This window comes from Rhipicephalus microplus, chromosome 4 (assembly GCF_043290135.1).
Source record: "Rhipicephalus microplus isolate Deutch F79 chromosome 4, USDA_Rmic, whole genome shotgun sequence".
NCBI classification, from domain to species: Eukaryota; Metazoa; Arthropoda; class Arachnida; order Ixodida; family Ixodidae; genus Rhipicephalus; species Rhipicephalus microplus.
In genome coordinates, this window is record NC_134703.1 from 74,638,355 (window position 1) to 74,652,495 (window position 14,141).

Genomic DNA, 14,141 nt, shown 5'->3' on the forward strand with positions numbered 1-14,141 from the left:
TAGAATATGAAATGTGTTGGCCAGGCCTTCTGAAAAAGTTGATATTGGCTCACATACTGTTCCAGGGCTCAGTGACACATTTTTTTAGTGCCTCAGTTTTTAAACGGGAAAACGTCATCCTTTATGTGTATTTTTTTTACATATTTTAATGCGAGGGTGTGAAAATGCTTTTCCAGCCGCTATGAACCAGCTTCTCGGCGTTTTTAGTGAATGTTGCAGTCCTTTGAAATTGATGCACGAAGCTGCAAAAGATGGTGTTTTACAGTTTCTCAATTTGAAACTTGAGCTCGCTGAGAAACATTTGTGCTGGGAATATAACGCACATGTAAACCGTTACCTTATCATTCATTCCACTTAAAACTTGTACCTGGATACTGGACAGTCTACTGAAAAAAGTGTTCATTCCCTGGCAACCAGTTTCGGTAAGCAAGTGGAACGACTGAAAACAGCTGGCTATCCAGATTGTGTTCTGGTATCTGTCGCTGTTGGGTGGAGGCCGGCGGGCAGATGTAGTCGAGCTCCGTTTTGTGCTCTATATGCCATTGGCAAAAAATTTCTGACTGAGAGGGGGGGAGGGCAATGTGCCACCCACTGGCGCGGTGTTACCCTTACGGCTATCCGCATTGTCTAATACTTCCGTTGCGCCTGTTTTGTGAGGAAGGTTTTGATGAACTGGTTGTATCATTGTTCTGCAATTTTAGGAAAAGATCCTGGAAATTGAATTTGACGGCGAGAAGAGCAGCTACACAATGATGCAAGTATGGCCCGTGCGTAACATGCGCCCGGTGACTGAGAAACTGGCCGCCAACAACCCGCTGCTCACTGGTCAGAGGGTGCTCGACTCTCTCTTCCCGTAAGAAATAACTTCGTTGTTTGTGTTATTGTATTGCCAAGGAACTTGGAGGGCACCACAAACAGTAGAGTAGAATCTGGATAAGAATTCGAAATATTCAAAAGCACGCAAAATATTCGTATCGTTCCAAATTCGTATGAACCAAAAACAACTTAAAGCTGATCATGAAGGTGAATAAGAACTTCATTGGTGTCAACCAATGAAGTTCTTGTAACTGCAGAAAAAAGTGCACAATGTTCTTTTGAACTTTCCTGCTTTCACCGCCTCTCAATAAAGTGCCGCGGTTTACTCACTTATGCTGCTGGTGGTTAAAGGAGCACTGACATGAAACTTCAGAATCGAGATGTTCCCTTCATTCGATTGCTCGGTGTGCATTGGTCCTCCTGGTCAAATTTGAATCTGGTCCGTCACGTGGAAGTTACATTATTTCAATGGCAAACAGAGTATGAGAGCTTAATGGAAATCGGAGTGCTCCTGCAACATCAACACTAGTGCTACGTGTTTGGTGTGATACATTCCACACATACCTGCCTGAGTGACGATGCGCTAGTAGCGATGACGGGTACGATCAGAGTGTTATTGTGGCGCCGACTGGTGTCAAAGCCTAGAAACACTCACTCGGGATGTATGATCTTCGTCACACCACTTTGAATAATTTTGTGAAATTACCTAGATGCATAAAACACATAAAAGATTGGTGTAAATATAACGCGAGCGGACGCAACGGCGGCGACAAATTTGGCCCGCAGAGCAACGGTGAGGCATGTTAGGGCATGCAGACCCATTGTTGCTGCACCTTCGACTTCTGGTGCTCTCGGTGATCATAATTCAAACCAGGCTCTTGATGAACGCGCCCTTGTTAACTCTTTCGTTACCACGACTATTCAAATCGATCACCGGTGATTGACACTTTTTGGTCATTGATTTTGGCATGTTAAATTTCTTTCTATAGCACCCAGCACTTCCTAGTACTAGTTAGTTCAGCCACTCAACTTTCAGAATTTTTTTGAGTTTGCAGACTTGGGCAACATAGCAATTTTTTTACAGACTTTTGCGCGAACCAATGTGCGTGTGTAGTTCGAAAAATGCACTAGGTTGACGAACTTGACAGAAGTGCGTGCCCCTCGTGATTATGCTACAGTAACATCGAAGTTCTGTAACGAAAAACTTTGCAAGGCCAATATGGAATTGATGTGTTAGCTTCACAATTCGACCGAGTTGAGCATTAATAATTGTCGAAAATTTATGCCAGCTAATCAATAGATAGCTGTTGCTAGAAAACAGGGGAAATAATTTTTACAAAAAAATATTTTCCAAGGTCCGCCGCATGTTTAAAATGTGCAGGTGGCTCTCACAGCCAGTTTCCGGCCACATTAGTATTTCTATCCTTATAGTATCAGACACAGGGTCACATCTAGTGTCACTAGTCACTCCTATTACACGGTCGTCACGCGGGCATGGGTGCGCATCAAGGCTGCAAAACACGTGAGCGGCTTGAAACTGTCTTCCGACCCCACCTGAATTGAGTGAGAACGAGCTGAAATTTCATGGATGACGTCACCTCAGCTTCAAAATTTATGGCGACGATGTTCTGCATCAGCCTGAGACATCCGGAGCCGTTCATGGGTCTGTTTTGTTTACATCCTCAAGTTATCTCTTCTGATGCAGGTGCGTATAGCTTCTGACCTTTGTGCGTAATCTTATAGTTACTCAGGTTACATGCGGGGTGCACACTTCGCTAGGGCACGGTGTGGTGGCACTGGCTGCAGAGCTTCTAATGGCAAGAAGGCTCCCCAGAGCACATCTTGGCCCTGACTACAGAGCAGTGCGAAACATTTTATAACTGCACGCAATATTGTCCTTTTTATTTATTATGATATACGCAAAGATGTAAAGGAATATGCTTGGATGCATATATTGGAACGCCAACCTATGCTTAATGAGGTGGCTCATGGAGAGAGGTGACACTAGATGAAATAGCGAAGTTCATTGGACATCTCATTTATAGAGGGATTATTCACATCACGGGTATTCATTTATATTGGAATACCTGGAGACTCTCATCGCAAGGCAACAAAATTTTACTGAGAAGAGTGTACAAGTACACCTGTCTCGCGAAAAACCAAGCAATGCTTCACCGCATGGCATGAGCAATGAAGCAGCACCTCTGTTCTGATTTTCTTTGTCTATGTGAAGAGAAACATTTTGTACGACTATAATTATTTTTATACTGTTTCTGGGTCATTTATCTGCAAAATGTATAGTTTGAATTTTCTTTGTTTTGAATATTTGTGCATATATAGTGTTTTTTTATTGCACTGTTTACCAGCTGATGATGAAAAATTTCATTTTTCACAATTGTGTTCATTCGAAAATATTTTTCTTGCTCTGCAACATATATTTTTTGGAAGGAGCATATCGTTTTGCAAAGTTTGGTATGCTACGATGCGTGCTGGAGTACTTTTTAAACTGGCAAAAAGGATCTTCCCGAGGCATATGAAAAACAATGATTCTCGTGCGGTAACGAAAGAGTTAAGGCCGTGAGCTTTGTTGTGCTGTGCAAGTAGTTCGCAATTACGCCGACGCTTTTTCCGCCATGCTGAATTAGCAGGTGTTTTTGCAAGTTCGCAGAACTCATTCGCAATACTTGTGTCCACGTGGTTATAATTGTTGATGAATTCGCCCTTGTGCTGTCAATTGCTAGCTTCCTGGTTTGCTCAATTGGTAGAGCGACCACCCCTGTAAAGGCGCTGGTCCTCTAATCGAGCCCAAGAACAAATTTTCGGGCTACCAAGAAGCTTTTCTTTCTGAAAAATTCATAAGGATCTCCTTGTGGTTTCGTGCTACAAATGGGTGGTTGTCTTCTTTCCCTTTCTTATGGCTGGTTGTTTGCATCACGTGGTTTGAGAGCTAGTGCAGCTGGTGTAGCCAAAGTCGCAAAGCAAAAAGGCGATCTGCGAAAGAAATTGGTCTCGGACTGATTTTCCTGGCCACTTAGGCCGCGAAGCAAGGGAAATCCTGGCAAGTTTTGCCGCATTCGCTCCCTTCGAGACCAAGTGTGAATGGCTCTTTCTCCCACAGACAAGCGACGTTGGGCTGTTTGCGTGCAGCGGTCAATCGCGCGTTCCTGTCATCCACGATGGCTGGGAAAACCGTTTGTATAACATCATGTCTCAGCGTATCTATATAATGTAGTTCATGTGAAGCAACCTTAAAATTCGTATCATTGGGAAATTTGCATCAACCGTAATCATATTATCAAGATTTTGCTGTATTAGTAAGTATGTAGTAGGCTTGTGCAAATATTCGAATGCTTCGAATATTCGAACGAATAGGGGGTATTTGAATTCGCTTCGATTCGAATTTGTTGAAAATTTTGAAGTATTCGCAAGGAACGAATAAATGCATACTAATCCGAAAGTACCGCCTGTAAAGGTGGTTTCACTGCGGTGTAGTGTGCTAAACCAGGAAAGAACCTATCCAGGAGAAATTCACTTTGCCGCGAAGCCCCCTTTCAAATTTAAAGGGGCCCTGCAACACTTTATGAGCATTGCAAGAAAACGCTGCTGATCGGTAGCCGAGGCTACCGAGGACACGCTAGCCAAACATTATAGCGCAGCACGCAATGGGCGATTCACAACAAATTCTCAGTCAGCTGAAAATTGCTCTCTTCTCTCGGCAAATGACTCCACAAGCTCAGAAAGCACGCAGGACGTATTTTCTTTTCTCGTGCTATTCCTCCCGGCTTAGCTTCCAGCACTTTCGTCGGGACAAGAAGAGAGAATTCACTTGCAGCGTGCGAAATATCTTTGCAGCTCCATGCGTACTGGAAGGATTCTAAAAATTTGTGGGGCAGTGTATTCATGCGGCAATAAGCTTCTTTAGCGAATTCATTCCATGGCTACTAGAAAAAGTGTCGCAAGGCCTCTTTAAATAAAAATATTACCCTGAAATCAATTCATTTTATGAAGCTTAAAAGCTTGATATGACTGCTTATATGCTCCAAGTATAATAAACTTAAAAATGTTACATACTGTAAGGGTTATGACTCGCATCCTGCCGAAAGTGAAATCCTGCTACTGCTCAGTTATTTCGATTTCTTTTGAACGAAAAAAAAGGCATTTGCATAAAGGCCCTATTTCAATTTTTAAAAAAATATTGTGCAGGTTAGTTAGGTCATGATAAATATGTCCGTTTTTCTTCATTTGTCATGTGTACTCTTCGAATTCGATTTGAAATATTCGAACAAAATCGCTATTCGCTTCGACATTAAAATTCACTATTCGCACAAGCTTAGTAAATATTGCACCTAGAGTTGAACGACATCATTGCGTAGTTACATCTGACGTAAAAAGCCCTTCATTATATTCAGCATTTATTGTAAGCATGTACTGCTCGAAACCTTGTTGATCAACCAGGCTGCAGATGCTGTATGTGGCAGTTGCCTTAATGGCGCACCACGTAGGTTGCTAGGGCTCCTTATCTTGCTGGTAACCTATGGTAAGTGCGAAAGTTAATCAAGTTGAGCTGGCCATTGTTCCCTGTGCTATCTGATCATGTTACTTCAATGTTTTGGAGGCACATCGAAGTGAAAGGCAGTGCAATGAGATGTTTTTTTTTACAAAAAGCGGCTTGTAGGTAAGAAAAATGGGCCTTGAAGTAACCATTGGGCGATCGTTAAAAGCTCTAATTTGCGGTAGTTTCTTCCTGTTCGGATATTTAAAACCTTGCAAAGACTAAGCATGTAGTTCTATAAGCATGCACAGGGTTCCACTTCAGGGAGGGCAAAGGTCAATCGCCGCACCTGCCACCCTATCATTTAAATTGCACCCCCCTCCCCCCGCCTGTCCTCTCTCGTGCAGACGCCTGTATATCGTTTGCACTATTTTTCAATTCAAGCTAAAGGGGGCGCTGAAACACTTTTTCAAGTAACCATAGAATGGATTCACTAAAAAAGCTTATTGCCTCACGAATTCAAAGCGGCAAAAATTTTATGAATTCGTCCAGTACGAGTGAAGTTGCTAAGAATTGCTGCACATTGAAATCGCGTTCTCTCTTCTCTGGTCTCAACGAAAGCGCTGGAGGCTAAGCAGGGAGGGGTAGCAGCGGCAAAGATAATATGTCACACACGCCTCGTGACCTTGAGCACTTTTTCTTTTCTTTTTTTCCTTGGAATGCGCGGCTTCTTTCGTGCACATGCGTTGCGGCCTACCGCGGCGATCCCTGTAACGATTGAGTGCGCCATGTTCAAATCAGTCGATGGCTGATAGATGGCCTTCTATGTGCAATTTTTGAGCCTCTTCTGCATTTCTCGAGAGAAGAGAAAGCAATTTTTAGCTAACTTTGATAATTTATTGTGAATTCCAGGCCGCATGCTGCACTATATAATATTTCGCTCTCGTGTTCTCGAGCCCGCAGGGGCGCCTGCGCAAGTAGGCGTTTGGTGTGTAGCGACACCACGGACCCGAGCTAACGGGAGAGTTTCGACTCCCTCTCACGCCTAGCCGTGCGTGGCTTTGCCGTGTTCGGGGAAAAGGGGATCCTGGGGGTTGAGCCGACGCTGGGTGATTGGACCGTGAAGGCCCCCCGGCAGAGGCAACACACCCCTTTGGCCCCGGCTTCACGTAGACGGCACCCCTGGGCTGACCCACCCAGGGGAAATCGGCAGTCGCCTTTTCCTATCTCTCTCTCCCTATATCTTCGTCTTTTGTTCTCACTTTACATCTTTCCTGTCTTCTCCTCACTTCATTTTACTTCCAATTTTTCCTGGCGGCAAGGGTTAACCTTGTGTGGCTATCCAAACTAGGGTAAACCATATTGGGTTATAGTAACTGCGTACTGCTGGCGTTGCGCAGACATGCCCTCATGCTCTGCCACGTCCCCTTGTTGGACTCCGTGGTGGGTGGTAGGCGCTGTTACCGAAAAATCCACATTTTCCCATGGGATCCTCGACCCCCTCTCTAACTGATCGTGCCTCGAAAAGGGTACGCACCGACGCAACTTTGCTACTTTGGCCTAAAAACAGAGAAACTTTCCCAAAATACCATGTCCTACACTGCGAACAATCATCTACAAAAGCTAGAGCAATCTCACCCTTCCTTGTAGCCAAGTGCTTGAGAGAGACCATTGGAACCGGTTATAAGGCCACGAAGATGGCAAGTGGTGATCTGCTTCTCGAACTAAAAGACAAAGAACAGTACAATAAACTCTCGCACCTTGTAGCCTTTGGTAACATCCCCGTCTCGGTGAGCGCACATCGTACCATGAATACAGTGAAGGGCGTGGTATCGGACGAAGACTTGATGACACTGAGTGAAGAAGAGCTTCTTGATGGATGGAAGGACCAAGGTGTGATACATGTCCAGCGCATCAAAATCAGACGTAACAACAATGAAATAGCAACAAAGCACTTGATACTCACCTTCAATTCAACCACTTTACCTGAAAGTCTCGAAACTGGCTATGTAAAACTCCATGTCCGACCTTTCATTCCAAACCCGAGGCGTTGTTTCAAATGCCAGCGATTTGGTCATGCATCTCAGAGCTGCCGAGGACAGCTGATGTGTGCTAAGTGTGGCACAACCGGCCACAGCGCTGATGAATGTAGTCATGACGAGGTCCTCTGTGCTAACTGCGAAGGTAGTCACCCCGCATACTCCAGAGCGTGCCCAGCCTGGAAAAGAGAAAAAGAAATAATAACTATAAAAGTTGAGGAAAATATCACATTCAGGGAAGCAAGACAACGGGTCTCGTTATCATTAGCACTAAAAACACCTTTTGCCGAAGTGGTGCAACGAGGGGCGGCACCACAAAGGCCCTTGGCAGTTGCCCGGACCGTGCCTAGCGTGCCGAGGCAAACGCCACAAGCCCCCATGGGGGGAGCAGCCTCGGCTGCCCCACCCTCCTTGAATACAGCCCCACCGAAGGCTCCTGTGAACCTTAGCAGCAGCCAGGGCACCACACAAACTAAAGAGGTCCCATCGACCTCTAGCCCGGTGGGGTTTAAGGCTCCGTCTGTCACGACGAAGCCTACAACGAAAACATCATCTGTCGCCTCTCCTGAGGCGATGGACACATCAACTGCACCGGCGCAGACTGCGCCAAAAGAGCGGCGGGGTTCCCTCGACCGCTCTAAAAAAGACAAAACGGTAATTACAGGGCCTTCTAAAGGCTCTGTAAGATAAGTCACTTCTCTCTTTAGACACCAGCCACACTCATTTCGTACACACAGCACTTCTTTACTCCCATAATGGAGACACAAATTATACAATGGAACGTCAGAGGACTACTTCGAAACCTCGACGATGTCCAAGAACTTCTAAACAAACATTCTTCAAAAGTGCTGTGTGTACAGGAAACACACTTAAAATCCAAGAATACAAATTTTTTGCGTCAATATGTTGTCTTTCGAAAGGACAGAGATGATGCTGTGGCATCATCTGGTGGTGTAGCCATTATTGTTAATCGAGGAGTAGCATGTAGCCATCTACCACTACTAACATCCCTAGAGGCAGTGGCTGTTCGAGCAGTTCTATTGAATAAGCTCGTCACCATCTGCTCCCTATACATACCGCCGCAACACCGCCTGGAAAAACATGATTTTCACTCTTTAATAGACGAGTTACCAGAACCTTATTTGGTTCTAGGGGACCTGAATGCGCACAGCGGTTTATGGGGTGACTGTCGATGTGATGCGCGAGGTCGTCTCATCGAACAGTTCCTCTTTTCATCAGGTGCTTGTCTGTTGAATAGGAAACAGGCAACATATTATAACCTTGCAAACAATACTTACTCCTCCATAGACCTCAGTATCGCATCTCCTTCACTTGTACCATTACTTCAGTGGAAAGTCATAAATAACCCATACGGAAGTGACCATTTTCCTTTGGTTTTGAGTACACCAATAATACATGAATGTCCTCCACATGTTCCCAAATGGCTGATAAACAAAGCTGACTGGGAACAATTTCAAAAAATTACTCACTTAAGTTGGACCGAAATATGCGGATTAGGCATAGATGAAGCTGTGCAGTACTTCACGGCCTTTCTTACTGACGCAGCAGCCAAGTGCATTCCACAAACATCTGGACTTCCCGGCAAACGACACGTCCCGTGGTGGAACGCTGAGTGTCAGAATGCGCGAAAAGAACAGAACAGGGCATGGAGGTTGCTGCGGAACTCGCCGACATCGGAAAACCTTGAGAGCTTTAAGAAAATAAAATCTCGAGGCAGGAGAACGCGTCGGCAGGCCAGAAGAGAAAGCTGGCACAAGTTTTTATCAGGGATAAATTCATATACACAAGAGGCCAAAGTCTGGAACATGGTCGGTAGGATAGCAGGAAAACAAGTACACACACTTCCACTCGTAAACACTCAGGGTGATACCTTGGAAGACCAGGCAAACTTCCTCGGTGCACACTTTGAACGGGTATCCAGCTCGTCCCACTATACTGACACTTTCCAAAAATACAGAAGAAGAATAGAAAAGCAGAAACTAGAACACAAATCCACTAGATGCGAGGCATATAACCAAGCTTTCAGTCTAGCTGAGCTCCGAACATCTCTAAACTCCTGCAGTACTTCTGCCCCAGGTTCTGACCGTGTGGTGTATGAAATGTTAAAAAACCTACCAGCCGAAACACGAAAAACCCTACTTTGTTTGTACAATGCTATCTGGTTTTCTGGCACTATCCCTACCTCCTGGAAAGAGGCTATTATTCTCATTTTGAAAGAGGGCAAGGACCCTTCTTTAGCTTCAAGTTATAGGCCTATTGCACTTACAAGCTGCTTGTGCAAAGTCTTCGAAAAAATGATAAACTGCCGACTCGTACATATCCTTGAAACAAACAATTTGCTCGACCCATTTCAGTGCGGGTTTCGAGAAAGCAGATCCACCACAGACCACCTTGTTCGTATCGAGGCACAGATCAGAGACGCCTTCGTCCATAAACAATATTTTCTCTCTGTGTTCCTCGATATCGAAAAGGCTTATGATACAACATGGCGTTTCGGAATCCTAAGAGACCTGTCCCACCTTGGTGTGCACGGAAGAATGTTTCATATAATCGAAAGTTACCTGTCAAACCGGACATTCCGTGTCCGTGTGGGCAGTGTGCTCTCCCAAACATTTGTCCAGGAAACAGGCGTGCCACAAGGTGGCGTGCTTAGTTGCACACTTTTTATTATCAAAATGAATTCTTTGCACTTGTCCATTCCCCGCAATATGTTCTATTGTACATATGTCGACGACGTTCAGCTTGGCTTCAAGTCATGCAACTTGGCCATGTGTGAGCGGCAGGTTCTGCTAGGTTTAAATAAGGTTTCCAAATGGGCAGATGAAAACGGATTTAGACTTAACCCACAAAAAAGCACGTGTGTCTTGTTCTCTAGAAAGAGAGGCATGCACTCGGAACCTGACATTCGACTGAACGGGCAACGTCTGTCCGTCAAAGCCGAGCATAAATTCTTAGGCTTAATCTTGGACAACAAGTTGACCTTCGTACCGCACATCAAATATTTAAAAACAAAATGTTTAAAATCCATGAATGTTATAAAAGTGTTGTCACGTACTACGTGGGGTAGTGATAGGCAATGCCTCATGAACCTCTATAAAAGCCTCATTCGCACCCGCTTAGATTATGGGGCCGTTGTCTATCAGTCTGCTACTCAAAGTGCCTTGAAGATGCTGGACCCCGTGCACCATTTGGGCATCCGCCTTTCTACGGGTGCTTTTCGCACCAGCCCCGTAGAAAGCCTTTATGTTGAGTCAAATGAGTGGTCGCTTCATCTGCAAAGAACTTACATGTCCTTTGTATACTTCCTTAAGGTGAAAGCAGACAAGATGCACCCCTCATACTCTACCATTAATGACTTGTCGAGCTCCATTCTTTTTCAAAACAGGCCTTCAATGAGGCAGCCCTTCTCAGTTCTCCTGAAGGGTCTAGCTGAGGACACTGGAGTGTCACTCGAACACAGTTTAATGGCTCCTGTAGCATACCCGCCACCGTGGCAGTGGCAGACTATAGACTGCGATGTCTTTTTTAGAGGTTACAAAACATGCGCCCATTGCCCATATCCGAACATATTTCCTGGAACTTCAACATAAATACACACGTCCTGAGTTTTTTACAGATGCCTCTAAGTCTAACTCCTGTGTCCTACGCTGCTGTCGGCCCTTCCTTTTCGGATGCTGGCCCTCTACATCCAGGCACAAGTATCTTCACAGCGGAAGCTTACGCGATACTTGTGGCAGCTAAACACATTAAACAATTACAAATACAAAAAGCAGTAATTTATACAGACTCCCTCAGTGTGGTAACGGCTCTGCACAGTCTTAAAAAACAAAAAAACCCCGTCCTTGTCTCACTTTACTCCATATTTTGCACACTCTACACAGTCAACCAACATGTTGTGGTGTGCTGGGTGCCAGGGCACCGTGAGATCCAAGGCAACGTGAGGGCGGATCAGCTCGCTGCATCCGTCCACAAAAACACTGCCCCTACACCCATATCAATCCCGGTCCTTGATCTGAAGCACTCTCTCAAACGAAACCTCAGGGACTACTGGCAGAGCAAGTGGGATACACACACACAAAACAAACTACACGTTATCAAGCCACACCTTGGCCATTGGCCACCAGTATCAAAATCACGTCTAACAGAGGTAACACTAACAAGACTCAGGATAGGACACATATACACGACACACACACATCTTTTGTCTGGTGGTGATCCACCATTGTGTGATAAATGTGGTGAGGCATTAACAGTTCTTCACGTTTTAATTCAATGTAAACATTTAGACACTCCAAGAAGACAACACTTCCCACTATCCTACCGACAACATATACCTTTACATCCTGCAATGTTCGTCGGTAGGGAACCGCTTTTTAGTCACAAATCATTATTAGCGTTTTTAAAGGAAATTCATAATTTTCATATCATATACCCGGGCATACTGTAGCACGACCTCTCTAGAGAGGTTTTTGCTGCGGTGGCTACACAGGAAAGCACTTGCCTCACGGCCCTTGCACGCAAGGGTACTAACGTGTGAGGTACTTGTGCTAATGCCATACATGTCCACCATCGTTTTTCATTATCACCAACTTTTGTCACCTATTCAAACCATGCACACCTTTCACGGCATAGTCATGATTTTATTGCTTGTATGTTTTTACCCGCTTTACTGCGAGGAATTTTATGGCCCTTATACAGCCGCTAATCACAACCATTGTCCACATTCCTGTCTCATGAACTGGCGCTCTTTGGCCATCAAATGGCCCTTGCGCCAAAAAACACCATATATCATCATCATCATCTCGTGTTCTCGAGAGCCTCTGCTACCAATCGGCAGCGTTTTCTGACCATGCTCAAAAAGGGCAGCATAGCCCCTTGAAGAGACAGCATCTTTTAAATAGTTGTGTCGGAAGTGAACAAATAAATTTGATTGCTTGTTGTATCCACTCATCAGTTGCATCCAGATTGCACCTGTGTTCGTTTTCGTTATTGCATATGGCTGCTGACTGTTGTATCTTAATAGAGCAACTCAAGGGAAAAAGACCTCTCCTCTTCTTTTAGTTCACTCCGCTTCGTATGCAGCCTGTTTGCTTAGTCCTATCAATAGAAGTCAGCTGCACTTAGTTTTAAGAGATGGAAAAGTAGTGCCAAGCTGTGTCTTGCTGGTGTTTGTTATGGTTATTAGAAAGTGAACCTGCTTGTTTACTTTTACCCATTGTCTCATAAATGTGGGGACTTCAGCCTTATTGCTTTCAAACCCTATAGACAGTGCTGTTGTCTGCATTAGCAGGTTATATCTCACCAGCCTATGTCAGTGCATATCTGGTGTCACTCGCTGGAGGCTGCCAAAGGTACACCTGCATTTGCCTAGGTGCAACCTATAATAGTGCGAGGGAGTGGCTAATATACCTCGCAAATTTAGACTTTTTCGAGAAATTCGGTTGTATTGGTTCATGGCTTCCTATCCTAAAGCCAAGTCACAAAGAATCCCAATTTTTTTTAGTGGTAAGTCATGCATTGCAGAGTTAGAAAAACAATTATCGAAGGTATCTCTTATTTTTGTTTTGTAAGTGTATCCTGCAACGGTTTTCTCTTTGGATCAACTCAGTAACATGTTGTAAGTTGCAACTTGTCAAAAATTGTTAGTACAAACTTTTGTCACATTTATAACATGTATAGAAGCTTAGGCTAAAATATTCCTGATGCAGTGATTAGATAGCAGGTTGCTGGTTTAAAATTACTAGCTGGCAGTGATTATATCTATAGGGTAGACACGATTTTATCGAATATGAATCGATAATGCTCCCTTCTTTTAATCAGTTTATATTGTAGCAGATGTTCGCGAAGCTTGCTCTAAGTGCATGCTTGCTGATTGTAAGATGGAACTCCTTTTTAGGTGCGTCCAGGGAGGCACAACTGCTATTCCCGGTGCCTTTGGTTGTGGAAAAACTTGCATCTCCCAAGCCCTGTCCAAGTATTCCAACAGTAATGTGATTGTCTACGTCGGCTGTGGAGAGCGAGGCAATGAAATGTCTGAAGTACTCAGGGACTTCCCTGAGGTAACCACCTGCACAAGATCCTCATTCAAGGCGTTATTACGAACTTGACAACTTGTAGGCCGTGCTTGGTGGCCCTTACCACACTCTTATGCACTGTAGCCATTCAGCCTAGCTAACCCAACTAACTTCAATTGAACTTGGCTACAAAACCTTTGAAGAATTACGTTTGATATGGACCTTTAGTTAGTAGCTTTCTAGGCTTAGATCAGGGCACACTGTTTCATTTCGAGAAGTTTCTAGGCAGCATAGTTACACTTTTATTCACCTAACATTGTCGTAGTTTGTAAACATGCGTATACAGTTAGCATACCTCATTGTATTGCTGTAAAGTCAGTTTAACGGTGAAGTTCTGTGAAATACAAGGTGCTAGTGCTACTTCCAAACTGCTCGCTGTTTTCGAGCCGTGCATTTCGATATTTCCATGTGATAACTGTTCATTGTTATTGCTGTTTTTCAGCTCAAGATTGAAAAAAATGGGAAGCAGGTGTCAATCATGGACCGTACTACGCTGGTTGCGAACACGTCAAACATGCCTGTAGCTGCCCGTGAGGCATCCATCTACACTGGTATGCAAGGAAACCACAAACCCTGTCTTTTTTTCTGCTTTTCTTTCACAAGTGTCGCAAAACATTTGCCTTCCTTTTATAAGATTGCCGTATCATTGGCAATTTTTTTTATAACTCATGTGTAGTGTGATGTGCTGTCACATGCGTG

The 14,141-nt window shown here is 44.4% G+C and overlaps 1 protein-coding gene across 2 annotated transcripts in view; it reads left to right on the forward strand.

The window, feature by feature from the left end:
• The window catches only part of LOC119172104 (V-type proton ATPase catalytic subunit A-like), a 32,019-nt gene that overhangs the window by 6,287 nt on the left and 11,591 nt on the right, over positions 1-14,141 (forward strand). For both annotated transcript variants that reach the window (XM_037423096.2, XM_075892961.1), the window contains exons 6-8: positions 702-853; positions 13,265-13,427; positions 13,885-13,993. In XM_037423096.2, the coding sequence (XP_037278993.2) occupies positions 702-853; positions 13,265-13,427; positions 13,885-13,993 (424 nt within the window). The remainder of the gene's footprint in view (positions 1-701; positions 854-13,264; positions 13,428-13,884; positions 13,994-14,141) is intronic.